Here is a 17,338-nt window from a genome sequence, read left to right on the forward strand (position 1 = left end):
TCGCACGTGACCTGCCCCCTTCCGCGTTACACGGCGGAGGTTAAAAGCCTTCCCCACTCACTGGCCTTCACTACCGCTTCTTTTATTTTTGCCCGAGCCCTCCCCCACGGGGATTTAACTTCAATGCCCCCCGCACGTCACTAACGAACACAATTACGTCATTAACAGGCATTGATCGACCAGCAAAAGCACAGATCCTCCGCCCAAACTAGCAGAGGTACCTTGACAGTCTGTGTTGCACGGTGACCCCACTATTTTGGGGTCAAATAGCAATACGTACGGGGTGATATAGCACTCCCCTACATGAAACAGCCGCTTCCCATGGGTTGAATGGGTAATTTTGCACATTTACCTATGGATTTTGGTAGGCAGCTCCGGTCCAACCGACCAAAATGCGTCATCCACGGGCGTCCATTCGTGGGCTTTCGCAGGCCATGCGCGGGGAAGTCCACTCTGCCCCCGCCGCCCCTGATAAATGCCTTACGTTTTCCTGTTTCTCTCCCTGCTCCGCCCCTAACAGCTGACGGGCTGAGGCACTACGGAAATAACACTCAGTTATCCGGCTACCTAAATTATAAGATTCTGACCTGCGTCGACCTCCCGCCTCCACCATAGCTTAATCCCCATTAGGCGCGATTGCCAGCTGTTTAACGCCGGCAGCCGCCATCGCGTCTAACGAGAGATGGATAGACGTACCTGGCTAACGATGCTGGCTTCCGATGATTGCTGCGCAGCTGTGCCGCCCTGCATCTCGGCGCCGCCAGTGTTCCGCTTCTGCCGGTCGCGAACTGCTTTCCAGACTGGAGCCGGCCCTGACTGACTAGGGCCGCGGCCACGGGCGGTGTAAGATGCGCAAGTGCGTCGCCAAACACTTGGACTGTGCCGACTTAAACTCCTGGTCTTCATCAAGATGGAAGAGAGTATCCAACACGGTTCTAAGGATGACCTGGTGCCCCTTCTCGTGAACCAAGGTTACCTCGACGGGGAGCTGTGGCGCGGAGCGAGGCGGTAGTCCTTGATCGAGGCCAAGTCGACGACCTGCGGGGCCGCATGGCGTCCCCTTGTATGGCGGAGGTATGGCTTATAGTCCCTGGACAATTCGTTCGTTGGGGCGGCAGCTCGACGGTGCTGGTGATGGGGAAACTTGTCCATTGTATTTTCCCTCCTGGTTTCTTTTGTTGTGTAGAGTGGCGAGGCAACACTGTCCCTTTCTAGTAATTACAATCTGTCCTTCTGTCAACATCCTGCCTCCGCGTCCTTTGTTCCTCGCCCTTCCACGGGCCGGGGGAAATCGACGAGCTTGGCAATACCATCATCTCTATGCGGTGACTGCTCTGTTCTGCCCCGCACCCATTCCTGGTCAGGCCCACTTTTGGAGTTCAAATGCAAACCCCCATCATCTTCCCACCTTCCAGTACGGGATACAGTCGCTCGGGCGTTAGGTTTTCCCATAACCTCTCGTCTATAGTGCTCGCCCTCCTAGACTTGGACCTCCTCCGATCGCCATACAAAGGCCTTGCGCAGCACCATATACTGGTTCAAGCCCTCACCGGCTCCATTTCCCCACTTCAAGAGAACTGGCGACGCCAAAAGGCAGACGGATCCCTCCTCGTCGTCATCGTAATCGGCCATGCGGACGTTGATCGCAAGTGACGTCGGATCGGTAGTCATGAAGGGGTGCTCGGCACCTTTGTGATACTTTTCATTTCGAAGGTTGGGAAAGTACAGCTGATACCAAGCTCGCTCCTTGCTGGTGAGAGTGGCCAGCTCAATAGCCGCTTGCAGGACCGGCTCGAGGTCTCGCGCCATGCCTGCCTTCACGTGCTGGTGAACAAAATCACGTGTCAGCGGTGGCCGCGCGTCGATCCTTATCGCGATCTCATTGTAGATAAGGTCGACAAATCGGTCCTGGAGACGCTCGAGTAAGGCCTTTCGAAGCTCAGGGTACCCCGCTTCGAACTCGGTCAGGATCTTGGCTGTGAGGGCTCGCCATTTTGCGTTCTCGTCTGATGTGACTACAAGAATCGAATAAATGCATCAGTACTGCATCCAGTTGTGGACTCGCCATTCAGTTGGCTGCGTCTGCGCGGGCCAGCCAGAGAAGCGAAGCCGGTGGGTAACTTACTGGGATCAAGGAATACCTCCATGTAATGACGCCCAATGTCTTTTGTAGCCGTGGAATTGAGGGCGGCAAACGGCTTCTTGAAGTCGAACAGCTCACGTGCGAGGAAGTTCCAAACCATGGCCCTAAGCATCAATGCACGCACTCTGGGGTCTGACCTCCACGCCTTAGCAACGTGCCGATGGTGCCATTCTGACTTGACCGCAAGCCTGCCCCAATGATTGAGGAGAACAGCCTCAGCAAACTTGTCCAGGGTAATGACCTCAGTCACTTCTCCGCCGACTCCGACATTGCTGCTGGCGGCAGCATTGCGACGCACAAGGGCGTTGATCTTGAGGTTGACCTTGTCGAACGCGCTCACGATGGTGCTATCGAAGGCTGGCTGATGCCGGTCCACGTGAGCAAGTGCCTCCTGCTGTAGTTTCGCGATGAGGCCATCTTTCTCGTCCATCTTTGCCTTAGCATCCTTCTTGAGGTCATGGATCACGTTGTTCTTCTTAGCCAACTCGGTGTCAGAATTCTTCTTTAGTGCGGCATACGCCCGTCTGGCCTCATGCAGCTTTGTGTTGGCCTCCTCAATAATGCCTTCGATTAAGCTGCTCTCCTTGGCCAGCTCAGTCTCAAGCTCCTCCCTCTGGGCAGCATATTCGTCAAGCTTAGCCTTGGCCTTGGACAACTCCTGGACTTTTGCACGGTAGCGGCCCGTCATCTCTTGGAGCCTCTCTTCATACATGTCGCTCTTATGCTCTGGCACATTCAGCGGGGCAGCAAGAATGGCTGCCGAAACTAGCTGAGTGTCGTGGGGGCTGCCAAGTGTCTTGTTGGCTTCTTGGGGGCACACCGGCTTGATCTCATGCTTGATGCTAGAGGTATCCGAAGGGGTAACCGCCGAACTAGCCTGAGGGCCCATGGCCGTATGGCCCGGGCCGCTATGGCTGCTAGGCTGGACATTGTCCAACATCGTGCTGGCTGTATCAGCGGCTGGGGGGTGGTCGCTGCTGTTTGTAGTATGATTCTGATGAGCCTCGGTTTGTGTTCCGTTCGCAAAGCCAGCAGCCAGTTGGAAAAGAAATTCCATGCCGTTAAGGGTGCTGGCAGGAGCGGAACAGGCCTTGTCAATATCAAGGCCGATGTTGCTGCGTGGAGGAGAGCCCGATGGATTGGGTGCCGTTGGCGTAGGCTGGCATCTGATATCCGGCAAGGAACTCGATTTTTTTCTCGAATCGGCCTGCCCCTCAAACCTATGTATGAACAAGCACGCAAGTTCCATAGATTTCTGCTTTTGGACCCACTGTTCCAGGGCAAAGGTGGGTGGAGCTCTCTCGACCTAGAGAGACAAGGCAGGAGCTTGGGAGAAAAATCTCTTTGGTTCCAATGTGGGTCTTTCAACCTGATTGACACCTGCTGCCACGCGTAAATTGCGTCTTCTTTCCGTGCCAAAACTAGGAAGAGATTTTTTTTCTGTCTCTTCTCTTCACCGGGGAACATAGATTTCCCAACCACAAGTGCAGCTTCGACCATCAGCCGCCAACATGGCGCAAGCAAGGATCGTCATCGGCTTGGACTTCGGCACGACCTTCTCGTAAGTCTTCAGTACACCCGCACACTGGCCAGACAGTAATCGAAACGGTCCTCCCCTACCCCCTCCTTTTATCTCCTCTTCCTGCCTCTTCCTGCCTCTTCCTGCCTCCTCTTCCTTTCCTATATCCAAGATAGCCCATACTCTCGACCATCTTTTGGCCAACGTGACCTGTCAGGTTTTACAGATCCATCTAACTTCTTTTAATCTGCGCTAGGGGGGTTGCCTACAGTGATAAGCCCGACGCGCCCGTCGAGCAGATCAACGTCGTGCAGACCTGGAAAGGCGCTGGCTCTATCACGAGCAAGGAGAAGGTGCCCTCGAGAATCGCCTATCTTCCGCCACCTCCTGGACAGAGCGGAGTTCGGGTGGTTTGGGGTGACGAGATTAAGCCCCACCAGCACAAAGTGCCCATCCATGCCTGCATGAAACTCCGCCTCGACGACAAGCACAAGTTGTCCCCCGAGCTGAAGGAGCTCATGACGCTTCTCTCGGCCGATGTCAGCGAGATCGACAAAGATATCAACCAGACTCACCCTCATTGGCGGCACCGTGGTCGTCAGCAGGCCCCTCCAGCCTACCCTGGCAAAAACGTGGTGGAAATCATCACAGACCTCCTTTCTGAAATCCGCGTCAAGACCTACGACGAGCTCAAAGAGCGCTATGGCGACGCTGTGTTTGCCAGCATGCGAAAGGAGCTTATGGTAACTGTTCCAGCTGTCTGGAGCGAGCGCGCCAAAGGCCTAACTCTTCAGGCTGTCGTGGGTGCTGGCTGGGCAGCCGACAAAATCTCGACAGTCACTGAGCCGGAGGCAGCCGCGACTTACACGTTGCGTAGCATGATCGAGAGCTCCAGCAAGGTCGAGATTGACATTGGCAATACGTTTGTGCTTTGCGATGCCGGCGGTGGCACCGTGGATCTTATCTCGTACAAAATCACTCATATCGAACCCCGATTCCACGTCGAAGAGGCGGCAGTTGGCCATGGAGAGAAGTGCGGCGCCTCCTTCATCGATAAAGTTAGCCAAGATTCCTTATTTTCTCTTCCTACTCCTCATTTTTCGTTTCCTCTTCCTCGTTCTTTTTTGGATGTTATCCCTGGTATGCTTTCCATTCGGCTTTTAGTAAAACAAACTAACGATATCAACAGGAATTCTTGTCCTGGCTCCAAAAGTGGATTGGAGCCACCCGGTTTAACCAAATCCCCTTCGACAAGAAACGTCACGGCAGTCGGATGATGAAAGACTTTGAAGCGAACAAGCTCGGTTTCGATGGTAAGCGCCTGGCCTGCAACTCTTCTAATTAACTATACCTTCTGGATTGAATATGCTGGTTAACTATTTACAATTAGGGACCGATGAGGGCATGGCGATCCGCCTCCCAAGCGAGTGTGGTATACTTGATGACTCCCGCCTTCAGATGGAAGACGGAACGCTCTTCATGACCGGCAATCAGATGAAGCAGGTTTTCAAGCCATGCGTCGACCGCGTTCTCAAGCTCATCACATCCCAGGTCGACGCGGTCCTCGGCGCCGGCCATCAAAAGCCAAAGATGGTGTTCCTTGTTGGTGGCTTCGGAAAGAACGACTACCTCTACAAGATGATCGAGAAATTCTGCTTGCGTCGCCGGATCCAGATCCGGCGACCCCACAACCCGTAAGGATTGCCTTCTTTTTCTTATCTCTTTTTCCTTCCTCCACGTTTTCTTTCCCTTATTCCTATTTCCCTTTTTGGTTAAAAAACTCCCCATCAAAGGCTTTTCATTCACTTCACTGCTGCTTTACCAACCCGTCCGCATGACCAATACCTTAAATAACCAAGTACTAACATGAATTCTCTCTTCAACCAAGGTGGTCGGCGATCGCGCGCGGTGCTGTCTGCCGTGGTCTCGAGCTCGATTCTTCCTCCATTGTGGCAGTGAGACTGTCCCGCGGATTCTTCGGAGTGGGCCTCGGCGAACGGTTTGACGCGTCCAAGCACAGCGAACTCTCTGCCTACATCTGCCCCTACACCAGCGCGAAGATGGCCTCCGGCCAGATGTCGTGGCTACTGAAGAAGTCGGAGCGCTTGCCCCAGTCAAACCCAAAGGTGATCAAGATTGCGGCATGTACCAAATTCTTCACGGCAGGCGATGCTCGAACATCGGCGAAACTCGTGACTTGCAGCGAGGATGTCGCACCGACGGACTCTAGGCACCACGGTACGTCATATACACTTCATTCATCTTTTCAGGTACCGTTTGATCCGACCGGTGGCACTAGTCAACGTGATTCCGAGCTTTCCGCGAAGTGCCAGCAGTTTTTGAGGTTTGGGATCAGGGCCAGGGCTGTACAAGTGATAATTGATACTAACTACCCACTTTTCTTGCAACCAAACCAGATGTGTATCCCGTCTGCACTGTTCACGCAGACATGACCAACGTCCCTATAGAGACATTCGAGAAGGAGATGAACTTCCTTACGGGTGTCTCATACTACGAGGCCACATTTGAGCTTGAAGCTCAGTTCCAGGGAGGCAACATCACCTGGCGTTGCTTGTACCAGGGTCAGGAGGTTGGATCGACCACTGTTACCTATGACTTCTAAGATGGAAGCCTACATGTCTCTATCGTGGCTCATGACGGGTAACTTTTGCCCCTTGAGCAAGACATCTGGTTTGTCTAAGAAGTTAAAGAGGGCCCAAAGGTGTTGCGGAGGTGGGCTTAGCTCTGGCGCCCTCGATGTTGCTTTTCTCTAGCCTTGTTGCGTTTTCTTATCGTCGAGAACACGGTCGGGGACAGCAGCGCCCATGCTGCAAATGGCGCGCAAGCGCCATGTCGCGACCAAGCTCGAGGGATTAGGGAATTGTTCGTTCGTTGGGCGCCCAGCGACCTCCCGCGGGACTGGGCGCTTTTTTTGCGGGTGAAAGGGGAGAGCTGTATTCGCGACGGGGTTTTACAATGCCAGCTGGGCAGTTGTGAAGCCATACTGTATAGGGCCCTTCGCGGAGCAAGCAGGAGTAGGTAGTTAGGTAAAGCATTCAAAATGCAGGAAAATTGGTGAGCCATTGGAGAATAGAAAGTGATGCGAGGATTACAAATGCTGGTATCTATCTAGCTCTAGAAACGCATACCTACGAGATTCCGAACTCGTTCTAGCTCTTGTTTTAAAGGGTTTCATCGTAGTTTAGCTTGAGCCCGAACTTGCGCTGCAGCCGAACGGGTTTGTCGAGGAAAGGCTGGATCCCGGCCATTCCGGGGGCTTCGGAAGTAAAGTACTCGAACGCCTGGAGGTTTCCTGCCTAGTCGACGAAGTAGTAGAGTCCCCGGAGCCTAAGCTTGCCGTCCGGGTTCACAGGCTTCATAGTTGGGACCGTGCCGTATCCGGGGATCACCCTTTTGTCGAAGACCAAGACCTCGCCCTCGTGAATGCCGAAGCACTTGCGGGCCAGGAGGATAGCAACCTTCCTTTGGAGTGCTGTGCTTGGAAAAAAGGGTACGAAGGTGTGATATGACGGACAAACGGTGCAAGATAGGGTCTATTGTATGTTGAGCTAGATCTCTGTCCGAGAAAGGAGGACGGTCACAGGGCCGAGGGCCCTGTGCCTCCTTATATACCCAGATCCCGTCTCTTGTAGGTGCGGTACCTGATACCGCACCCCTGTCATTGCCGACGAGTGCTCGGTAAGCATCTGCCCGGTGCCCGTGCAGATCTTCCGTGCCAAGGCCTGGAACAGTGTGCCGGCCTTTGGTGATAGCCTCCTTTGTGACAAAGCATCCACGGACCCATCCCCCGCTTCATCAGCAAATAATTTGACCAATTTAATCCATGCTTCCCCGCACCAGCCGCCGCAAGCCATCCTTCAAACTCTACCCCTTTGTCGCCGGACTCTTTCCCCGAATGGTTCTCGGTTCTTCCCCAAAAGGGCCCTGAAGGTTCTCGAGGCGCCTGGCACACAATCAACGCGACTCCGTCCCGCCCTGGGACTGCGTATCTACTGGCACACTCGCCTGGCTTCGATCCTCGCACAGAACGCTACATGGACAATAGCGAAAAGCTCCTGCTTAGCCGCGGCCTTTACCACAAACCACAGCCGCTTGCTTGTAGCGCTCGTTGCTAGCAAAAAACGGACATCGATATGAGGCTCGGCCACATTCAGCTAACCCAAAGGGGCTAAGGCGAGCGAGCTCCAGGCAAGAAGGAGTGGGCTGTCCAATGCGGCCTCCATGGGTCTCTACTTAAGGGTTTTGGCCAGACCGCTGAGTCCCATGCAACTCGTATCCCTTGAGAGGGCGTCTGTCGGTTAGCCCATACTGTCCTCACATCGATGGCGACCCGACAAGACACAATGACGGACACCTTCTCGGTCCAGCCGGCCCTGCAAAACGAAACACCTATGGCGCCGCTCCTAGCATATAGCCTCCAAGACGACGGCCTCACCGCGCGCATCGCCACAGCGCAGGCGGCTCACACCCGCCGCCGCTACCCCCGCGCCGCCACGAGCACCCCGGCACGACGCGGCCGTCGAGTCGTACGACCTGCAGCTCGCCATCCTCGCCGCCTTCTTCGACTCCATCGCCAACGGCCGCGACGACCTCCTCACCTCCTTCGTTTCCGCCGGGCTCGTCTCGCCCGACTACCCCAGCCCGCACGGCGAGACGCCGCTCCTCGTCGCCGTGCGCGCGGCCGCCCCCGACCGCGCGCGCGCTGCTGGCCCTGGGCGCCCGACGCCGACGGCTTCGGCCGGCCGCACGACCAGCATCAGCGTTTCCGCCGCGTCCCCGGGCCCCCACGCCGCACGCCGTTGTAGCTGGTAGCGGCGCGCGGGGACCTGGTCATGGTTCGCCTGCTCGTCGAAGGCTGCGGCGCTGACGACGCGACCGTCTTGCCCGTCACCCCCACCTTCTCCCAGCGCGGCGGCCACGTCCGATACTCGAGCTCCACCTCGTCGCCTACCTGCCCGCCCGCCGCGCCGGTGCTTTGCTGCGCTGGCGGGCCGCGCGCGCGCGCGAGGCCGAGGCCGCCCGCAACGCCGCTCGGGGCGTTGCGCTTTTCGTTTACGTTTTGGCCTGGGAGCTGCCGTGCCTTTTGCTCCTTTGGGCACCGCGCTAGTTGTGGAGGCGCCATTATGACATGGGCCGCTGGTGTGTTCGCCAAATACGCGAGGTGCCGCACCATGTTGAGCGTGCCGTCCGGGGCGTTGCCGAAGCGGCCCGGCGCGCCCCGGAGCTGGCGCGCTGGATGGGCGCGGCGCTGCAACGCTTGGCCGTTCGGATCCCGGGGGCGGTGGCGGTTGCGGCGCGCTGGGCGGGTGAGGGGCTCCAGGGCTTGATGGGCGCGCTGCTGGGCGTGGCGGAATGCGCGGTCTCGGTGCTGCATACGGCGGCGGCGGCGGTGGTGGGTTTATTTGGCGCCGTGACGCTGACGGACGTGCGCAACGGCCTCGTGGCGCTCGGGCGGGCCGTCGTCGTCGACCTGCCCAAGGCGCTGTGGTGCGTTGTCGCGCGGTTAGGGGACATGGCGTGGGACTTCCTCGCGGCGCTCCTAGGGGATCTCGGCGGCATGCTTTGGTATCTGGGCTACGCGGTCGTCTGGCTGGTCCGGTTTATCCCCAAGGAAGTGGGCAAGATACTGATGGCGGCGGCACGCTTGGGGTTCCGCGAGTTTAAGATCCGGCTAGATCCGAAAATGGTGTAAAGTGGCTTTGGCACGTTGCTGCGTTGCTAGTTTCGGGCACTGTCTGTTCTCGCCTCCCTGAAGAACTGGCGTGAGAGCCCAAATCACGGCAAGAAGTATCCATACAGGTTCAGCAACAGCCGCCAGACTAACAGCAGTCGCTATATGCCCGAAAAGTACCGCTCAACAATCCGCGTCACCTTGTCCAGGTCTATCGCGTCCATCCTGTTCCCCCGCGGGCCCACCGTGTCCTCGGCCATGCACAGCGCGTTTAGGATGGACTCGTGGACGGCCTCGGCGGCGGCCTCGAACAGGCCGTTGATGGTGGCGTCCTGCACCACGTCGACGGCCTGGTCGACCCGCGCCACGAACTTGGCCTCCATGGGCGTCATGCCCTCAGGCACCGCCGGGTTGGCCTCGACGGCGGCCGCGGTCGAGAAGGCGAGGAAGATGTCACCCGAGAAGTTGGAGCCGAAGCCGCCCGCGCGCGCCAGCCCCACGGTCGCGCGCTTGGCCAGCCGCCGCAGCTGCGCCGGGTGCAGCGGCGCGTCGGTCGCGAGCACGGCGATGATGGAGCCGTCGCCGACGCGATCCTCGTTGCCGGCGGCCCGCCGCCGCCGCTCCTCCTCGCCCGCCTCCCGCGCCAGCACCCGCCCGACGGGCACGCTGCCAAAGTGCAGGTCGTTCATCTTGCCAAAGTTGGACTGCACGAGCGCGCCGACGACAAAGTCCCGCGGCGCCCCGCGCACCGCGCCGCGCACCACGCGGCTCGCGCTGCCCGTGCCGGCCTTGAAGCCCATGGTGACCATGCCGGTGCCGCCGCCCGTGTTGCCCTCGGGCACGGCGTCGGCGCTGGCGGCGTCGATGGCCGCCACCACCATCTCGGGGCGCACGGCCATGGCGGCGCCGTCGTTGAGGAAGCCGTCGTACGTCTCGCCAACCACGGGGAGGAGCGCGACGTCGGCGATGCCATCCTCGCCGGCCCGCTCTCTGATGGCGTGCCGGTAGACGCCCTCGTGCGCGGCCCCGACGGAAAAGGTGCCCGTCAGCACGATGGGGCTGGCTAGCAGCCCCGTCTCCCGGATCCAGTGCGCCCCCGTCAGCTCGCCCGCGCCGTTGAAGGTGTGGGTGGCGGCGTAGCAGGCCGAGTCGAGCCAGTCACGTCGCGGCAGGATGGCCGTGAGCCCCGTGTTGATCACCGATGCCGGCCGCGCCGGGTCCGGGTTTGGGGGCCCGCGGATGGTTGTGGTGTGCACCAGCACTCCGGGCACGTCGGTGATGGAGTTGAGGCGGCCTGGGGGGTGGAAGCCCAGGTGCAGGTCAGGAAGTAGGGCGCGGACGCGCTGGCGTAGTGGCTTTGCAGACATTGTGTAAAACAGCAACGCAACCTTGGCCGTGTTCTTGGGGCTAGAACCAGCATGTTTGAATGCAGGGCACCGGATATAAATATTTCGGCCTTGGCTAATTATCGCTGTGAGTCGATGTGCAAGCTGTCGGCGTGATAAGCGGGCGTAAGCACAAGTGGAGAGAGACTTCATGGGAGGCCCACGTCCACTAATACCTTTAGCATACGCGTAAAATCCAGTGACCGCGTCATCATCATCACGAGGTGGCGCGTAATCGGTAGCTGAACTCTTCGAATCCAGGACTTACATCCAGGCACCTTCCTAATTCTAACGTTCCCCAAATTCAGTCGACGAGTCCCTAGGTTCGCCCCGCTCAAAGTCCATAAAGTAAAAACTGTGTTGTTTAAGTTCATTGTATACAATAAAAGTCTAGCTAATAATAATATGTACAGGTTCCTACGATTGCGTTATAGCGTTTTTTGTAACTTTAGTTAAACCCTAGCATGCTACAGCAAGTTACCGTGAGCTTAATAGTTGCTAACGTTACTTCCCAAGTATAAAAATTACCTTTACAAAGAGGATAGTCTTATCCATCAAAAAGGAAAGGTTTGGATAAAAAGAGTTTAAAAATTAAATCGAATGATATCTTTATGTTACGTGACGAAAGCCGCCAAACATCCGCTCACGTTATTACAGCTGATTTTTATCAATTAAAACTACGAGAATAGTTTAAAAAGGATGAGGTTAGAGGACGCAAATCCGTCCCCTCATTGCCAAAAAGTATTACCTAAATTGTGTTGCGCACAAAATTTAATTGGCTCCGGACTTCCCAGTGCTTGGTTGGACTCTGACGGCGGAACTGGCAACATGTGCCGTACTGTGGCGCCGGCGTTTAGGCGCTATCCTCGAGAACCTCAACGACCCTGCCATCATTGGCAAGAACGATCTTCTCGACCTTAAGCGACGCCTTAACCGGGCTAGGCTGGTTATAAACCCACTCAAGCTGCTCGAGCGTGCGGCCGTGTGACTCGACACTACGGGACGCTGGTTAGCCATGGCTCTAATGGGAACGTGAGGTGTGGAGAGGGGCTTAGTTGCCCGTAGAAATCGAGAGGGAGTCTTACCCAAAGAGGTACCAGCAGAGAGCCTCAATCAGATCCCAGCCAACGAAGCTAGTGGTGAGGAGTACGTCATGTTAGCAGACAAGAAGTAGCGCGCGAACCATGCCTGTTCTCTCCTATGAAGCAGACATGACGGCAAAGGGAAAGGCAACGTACATAAAAATGTAGCGGTACTGGATAGACTCGAGGGCGATGGGCGTGCAGAATTGGTTGATGAAGCCAATGGCGCTAACAATAATGCCGGACAGGGCCAGACCCTTGGCGCGCATGGTCGTCTCCAAGGCCTCGCTAGGGATGGCACCCTGAAGAGGGGTGTATGTGAAGCTGCGTGGCACGGGTTAGCAACCATGGTAGTAAGGGCAAAAGGGAATTTTCGAAAAGGGCGGCCGGAAAGCTCAAGCTGTTTGGAGCATAACACACCTGAAGATGATGTTGAACATGAAGTAGGACTACAAATAGCGCGCGTCAGCAGGAGCGATTCTCGTTGAAGCTAGGAGAGGGATCCAGGAGATCCCTGGCCGGGCAAACCTACCCAAAGCGCAGCAGCTCCATAAGAAGGCTCAAAGACTTTCTGTTCCTCGAACTCGGCCAACTTGGCAGACAGACCCGAGTTGATGGCCAGCATGAAAGAGCAGCACATAGTTCCAAAGATGAGGACGGGGCGGCGGGGCATGCGGTCGGTAAAGTAAACAGCGGTCAGGGCGCCGATGGCGGACAGGACCGAGTTCAGCAGGTTGTAGCCCAGCTGCTGGGCCGAGGTCTTGACACCGATGCCCTCGAAGATCTGGGCGTTGAAGTAGCCGAGGCCGTTGCCCGAGTACTGGCCGAAGATGGAGATCATGAGCACCTGGGTCATGCGCCAGCGACCGGAGTGCGTCATGAACAGCGGGCGGTAGTCCCCTGAGAGCAAATCGAGCGTCAGCAATCAGCACATCATATCCCGCGAAAACAAGCAAGGGCTGCCACAAGAAGCCCGTCGGGAACCTACACCAAACCTTGTCGATGCCGTCAAGCTTGATCCCCTCGCGCATCTCCTCGACCTCGAGCTTGACCATGCGCGACTCGCGGTTGTTGTTGCCGTGGTACTTGACCAAGAAGTCGATGGCCTCGGCCTCGCGGCCCTGGGCCATCAGCCACCTGGGGCTCTCGGGGATAAACCAGACCGAGGCCATGACGATTAGGCAGGCGGCGGCCTGGAGGATGAGGGGCAAACGCCAGGCCATGTTGCCGGTCATGAAGTTGCTGCCGAACACGACGGCGGCGGCAGGGATGCTACCGCCGAACCAGCCGCAGTTGTAGAAGCCGGTGGCGCGGCCGCGCCAGTGGGGCGGGGCGATTTCGACGGCGTAGGACGGGGCGGCAACTGTCATGATGCTGATGCCGACGCCGAGCACGAAGCGGCCGACGATGAACTGCGCGACGGTGGACGAGGTGGAGACGATGATCATGCCGAGGTTGATGACGATACCGCCGCAGAACATGCCCTTGCGACGACCGTAGCGATCCGCCAGGATGGCGGCGAAGGGGGCGCCGACCATGGAGCCGACCGTGTACAGCGAGTAGATGATGCCGACCTCGACACCGACCTTGCCCACTTTGAACTGTTCCTGGAAGGGGTCCATGGCGATGATGCCCGTCATGAGCGAGCCTGGGGAGCGCGGTTGGTGATGTTAGTGTTGGGCCTGCGAAGGCGCGCGACAGAGTTGGAGACTAACCGTCGTAGCCGTTGGCGCAGGCGCAGCAGAAGGCCACAAAGATGGAGAAGTAGAGCATGAGGGCCTCCTTGCTCCATGTGGGAAGGTCGAACTCCTGGACGGCGGCGAAGAACTCGGCCTGTGTGAGGGGGTCCTGTGAGCATGGCGTCTTTGTCTCTGCCGCGACGGCTGGCGACTCACATTGTGCACCGCCTTGGTCTGCACATCATCGCCCTTTTTGAGGTCATTGTCGAGATCCTTAGCCCGCGCGGCAGCCGGGCCCTTCTCCGGGGCGATCTCAGGCTGTGAAGACATGGCGGAGGCGAGCTCCTGGGCGTGAGCGGCGAACAGGAGGGGGAGGAGGTGGGCAGCGGGAGACCTCGCGTGAGGCGAGACAGGACGGGACACTGGAGTCGGTCCGCAGGAAGGTGATGCGACCTGTGTCTACTCGTCGTCGGCGACGAAAGGAAACAAACAAAAAAAAAACACGTCTGATGAGGGCGCGCGATGTGACCTTTTATTTACCACGGCCATGCCTGTCACGCTTACACGGCAGTAGGACGGCCCACTTTGAGATGCCTGTACAGGGCATGGACAATAGAGTGCTGGTGGAGGCCAGGCAGCCCCATGGGGGAGGGAGGAGAGACAGTGGGAGGGAGATCTGGCCGGGTCCCCATGCTGATTTCTCTGTTCAATGCGCCAAGGGCCGGTGTGTCGTGCAGGGGCTTGACAGGAGGAGGCGTGCCGTCGGTTGCGAGGTGTTCGTCGCCGTTGCTTCACCATTTTTCTTTTCTTTTGCTTCTTTTCTTTTGCTTCTTTTCTTTGCTTCTTTTCTTCTCCTTCTGCCTTTTCTCGGCTCCTGGCCTCTTCGCAGACAACCCAAGCCTGGAGGAGCGGACCGTGGCGCCTCCGGCTGCCCAGATGGGAAGAGAAGATGGGGATCCTAGGGAGCCCCAGTTGCGAATAGAGGGGAAATTGGGACGACCTGCAAAGATGGAGCATGTGTGGGGATGCGGGGACAGGCACAGTCAGCAAATAAAGTGGTGCGATCCGATCCGAGCCCTGTCACATTTGGAATCTCGAGGGACAGCAGATGCAGGATGGGTGTTGATAAGAATGCCCAAGACACGGCGGGAGGCGACGGCGGCGGGAACGCTTCCAATCTGGCACCAGGCGCCATGCAAATGTCAATGCCTCGCGAGTCTCGAGCTTCTAGAGGCGCCCTCCCTCCTCTCTGCTCACTGCCAGTGGTTGCAGGGTTCAAAGGTGGTTTTGGGACAAAAGGGCCAGAATAGCACCGAGAGCGGGTCCACACGCCCCAGCAGGGGGCAGGCGTGCTACACAACGAGTCCCGTTCTCGGCAAGGGCGACGCGAAAAGAGAGGACGCCATAATAACAACGAGCGGCCCGGATCCCGATGGCGCAGGGAAGGAACGGACCATGAGGGGCTGACTAACTAGCCCAAGCAATCGACACGCCAGAGTCAAGACCGGACAAGCAGCGCAGAGAGCTTAGCCGTCTGCCCGCCTAGACAGATCGCGAGGCGTTCCAGCACTCCGGCACGGGTCGCCGTCAATAGTCTGGATTAAAACCTGTGTTTCTGACAAAGTCGCGCCAGTCCTCACCCAGCCAGCCTGGCAGGCATGTCGGCGCGACAGCCCGGGAAGGAGCCCCAGGGAGCCTGGCCAAGACCTTTAGACCGTGCAGGCCCATGCAAGCAAACACCATCAACACAAACAAAAGCACCAGCAGCAGAAACAATCTCCCCTCTCCATCACGCACGCTCACCCACCCGGCAAAGTCGCCCGTTCTGCGTCGGCAGACCGTCAGCCGTGCGCACCTCCCACGCCTCGCTGCCAGGCGTCGTGGGCGCGTAGAACAGGCCCCACGGGTCTCGCGCCCCCTTGATGGCCAGCAGCCGCTCGTACTTGTCGCCCCAGAAGCTTCCCTGCCACCCGGGCTCCAGCCGGTCCGCCTCGTTGACGTACGCGCCTCCGCCCGGCGTCGCCTCGCGGATCCCCTGCATGTGTCGGTTCAGCTCGGCCCACGTCTCGAGCCACGCCGCCGCCCCGCCGCCCGGCGACGCCGACGCGCGGTCGAACAGGTCTGCGTGCATCTGCGTCGTGCGGAAGGTCGGGTTGACGGCGCTGTCCCGCCCTGGCCAGCCCGCCACCGCCAGCGTTGGCGTCATATGAATCCCGTGGAAGGTGTACCCGGCCTCGACCGGCCGCCGGATCGCCGTCATGGTCGCCGCGAACACGCCCACGTCCTCCCAGTTGGCGCGCGGGAACAGCCGGCTGGCGAAGCGTGTGTTGCCGGGCCTGTCGCCCCGCCCGCCGCTCGCGTCCGTCGATCGCGGCGACGCACGCACTGTCGCCGTCGCCGCCACCGCCACGCCCAGCCCCCGCAGCTCGTCGTACAGCGGCTGCACGAGCGCCCTCGCCGTCATACCCGTCATCCCCGGAAGCTCAAAGTCGGCCGTGAAGTCGAAGCCGCCGTCACCTGGAGACAAACGCCGGATGTTGTCATACACGGTGCCGCCCGCGTCCGTTACGTGCTTGCAAAACCAGTAGGTCGCGCCAACGGCGGCCCAAAACACTTCGGCCTTTTCCGCCGCGCTCGTCGCGTTTGTAGCATTGACCAGCGCCGTCGAGAAGCGGAGCGGCGACTGCACCACTTCCAGTGGTGCATGTGCTTTCACGATGGCCGACGTAATGATGCCGTAGGTTGCTGCGGGTGTGCGTCCGCCCCAGTGGCAACGCCTGGTCAGCCTTGTGGTGGAAGCATCGCCGTATTAACCTACTAGGCCTAGTGCGATGGTTGCCGCTGACGAATACATGCGCTAAACTTCGGGGGAAATGGCTTGGCGCTAGCCTGGGATAGCCCAACGCCCCGACGCTAGTGGCCCATGCTTTGCAGGACGAGCCTTTCCCAACCGAGAAAAGCCCCAGCCTTATGCAGGCCAGGAAGGAGACGGTGGAAAAACGTACAGGGGCCGCCGCCTCTGAGGGCCCAGAACAGATCCGGGTTTGCAACGTGGTCGGCCGTGACGAGGCGCCCGTCGGCCGTGACGACCTGCAGGCTCAGCACCTGATCGGCCCCGAGGCCCAGGCGCGACGCGAGGTTGTGGTGGCCCCCGCCCTGCACCCACCCGCCGTAGGGCGCCACGGTGCTGTCGCCGGGGACGCCCAGGTGCATGCCGTGCCGCCGCATCAAGGCGTACATCTCCCAGCTCTCGAGGCCCGTGCCGACTCGCGCCGCCATGCCGCTGTACAGCAGCGTTCCGCCGTCGTCCGCTGTGACATTGTATGACGGGATGAACTCGAACGACTTGAGATTGTGCGTCCAGACGCTGAGCGCTCCGCGCCCCGTCGACTTGCCCACAAAGTCATGACCGGTGTTTCTGGATGTGAAACAGCGGGCCGTTAGCGCCCAATATGTAGGTAGTTAGGTAGGTACCTATGTTGGGCAGGACAGCCAGTCGTAGCTCCTGACATACTTGACAGTAAGGCGGACGTTGCGGTTACGGGCAAAGTTCACTGCCGCCTGGATCTGCCGCACCGACGTCGCGTTAACCACATAGTAGGCGTACCCGCCGCGCGTGCAGTTGCCCGCTGCCGGAGGCGTCGACGCGGGGCACGTGTCGCCCTGCGGCCACCGCGTCAGCACCGTTACTGGGTCGTCGACGTAGAAGCGCCCCGCGCCGCCCTCGCCCAGCAGCCACTGGCAGCGCTCGGCGTCGTAGCCGCCGCCGCCGCCCTGCCCCCCGTCATCCTGCTGCCCGTCCCGGTAGCAGGCCGACGCGGGCACGGCCGGCCGCAGC

The 17,338-nt window shown here is 58.8% G+C and overlaps 7 protein-coding genes across 7 annotated transcripts; 2 read left to right on the forward strand and 5 right to left on the reverse strand.

Moving 5' to 3' along the window:
• Positions 1-616: 616 nt before the first annotated feature.
• On the reverse strand, positions 617-1,152 carry GGTG_13695 (hypothetical protein; the record flags this gene model as incomplete). Its single annotated transcript, XM_009231612.1, has 3 exons — positions 617-643; positions 697-820; positions 977-1,152. 3 exons carry the CDS (start codon positions 1,150-1,152, stop codon positions 617-619), a joined length of 327 nt encoding a protein of 108 aa, XP_009229876.1.
• A 327-nt stretch (positions 1,153-1,479) lies between these two features.
• On the reverse strand, positions 1,480-3,341 carry GGTG_13696 (hypothetical protein; the record flags this gene model as incomplete). The annotated part of the gene is made up of 2 exons (XM_009231613.1): positions 2,126-3,341; positions 1,480-2,015 (listed from the first exon to the last, which is right to left on the reverse strand). The coding sequence occupies exons 1-2, from the start codon at positions 3,198-3,200 to the stop codon at positions 1,480-1,482; spliced, it is 1,611 nt and encodes a 536-aa protein (XP_009229877.1). The 5' UTR covers positions 3,201-3,341.
• Positions 3,342-3,514: 173 nt separating this feature from the next.
• GGTG_13697 (hypothetical protein) lies at positions 3,515-6,770 on the forward strand. The gene is made up of 6 exons (XM_009231614.1): positions 3,515-3,704; positions 3,919-4,720; positions 4,852-4,975; positions 5,053-5,356; positions 5,551-5,900; positions 6,080-6,770. The coding sequence occupies exons 1-6, from the start codon at positions 3,655-3,657 to the stop codon at positions 6,283-6,285; spliced, it is 1,836 nt and encodes a 611-aa protein (XP_009229878.1). The 5' UTR covers positions 3,515-3,654; the 3' UTR covers positions 6,286-6,770.
• Positions 6,771-8,026: 1,256 nt separating this feature from the next.
• On the forward strand, positions 8,027-9,375 carry GGTG_13698 (hypothetical protein; the record flags this gene model as incomplete). Its single annotated transcript, XM_009231615.1, has 4 exons — positions 8,027-8,044; positions 8,136-8,484; positions 8,591-8,739; positions 8,791-9,375. The coding sequence occupies 4 exons, from the start codon at positions 8,027-8,029 to the stop codon at positions 9,373-9,375; spliced, it is 1,101 nt and encodes a 366-aa protein (XP_009229879.1).
• Positions 9,264-10,794, reverse strand: GGTG_13699 (hypothetical protein). The gene has a single exon (XM_009231616.1). The coding sequence runs from the start codon at positions 10,719-10,721 to the stop codon at positions 9,516-9,518; it is 1,206 nt and encodes a 401-aa protein (XP_009229880.1). The 5' UTR covers positions 10,722-10,794; the 3' UTR covers positions 9,264-9,515.
• A 539-nt stretch (positions 10,795-11,333) lies between these two features.
• GGTG_13700 (lactose permease) lies at positions 11,334-14,338 on the reverse strand. The gene is made up of 8 exons (XM_009231617.1): positions 13,717-14,338; positions 13,537-13,654; positions 12,810-13,469; positions 12,354-12,721; positions 12,242-12,270; positions 11,978-12,145; positions 11,825-11,872; positions 11,334-11,734 (listed from the first exon to the last, which is right to left on the reverse strand). The coding sequence occupies exons 1-8, from the start codon at positions 13,828-13,830 to the stop codon at positions 11,593-11,595; spliced, it is 1,647 nt and encodes a 548-aa protein (XP_009229881.1). The 5' UTR covers positions 13,831-14,338; the 3' UTR covers positions 11,334-11,592.
• Positions 14,339-15,081: 743 nt separating this feature from the next.
• Positions 15,082-17,292, reverse strand: GGTG_13701 (hypothetical protein; the record flags this gene model as incomplete). The annotated part of the gene is made up of 3 exons (XM_009231618.1): positions 15,082-16,245; positions 16,506-16,918; positions 17,015-17,292. Coding segments are annotated over 3 exons (1,647 nt in total), but the record flags the coding sequence as incomplete, so codon positions are not given.
• Between the last annotated feature and the right edge of the window lie 46 nt (positions 17,293-17,338).

Source organism: Gaeumannomyces tritici, assembly GCF_000145635.1.
Source record: "Gaeumannomyces tritici R3-111a-1 unplaced genomic scaffold supercont2.36, whole genome shotgun sequence".
Taxonomy (NCBI): domain Eukaryota; kingdom Fungi; phylum Ascomycota; class Sordariomycetes; order Magnaporthales; family Magnaporthaceae; genus Gaeumannomyces; species Gaeumannomyces tritici.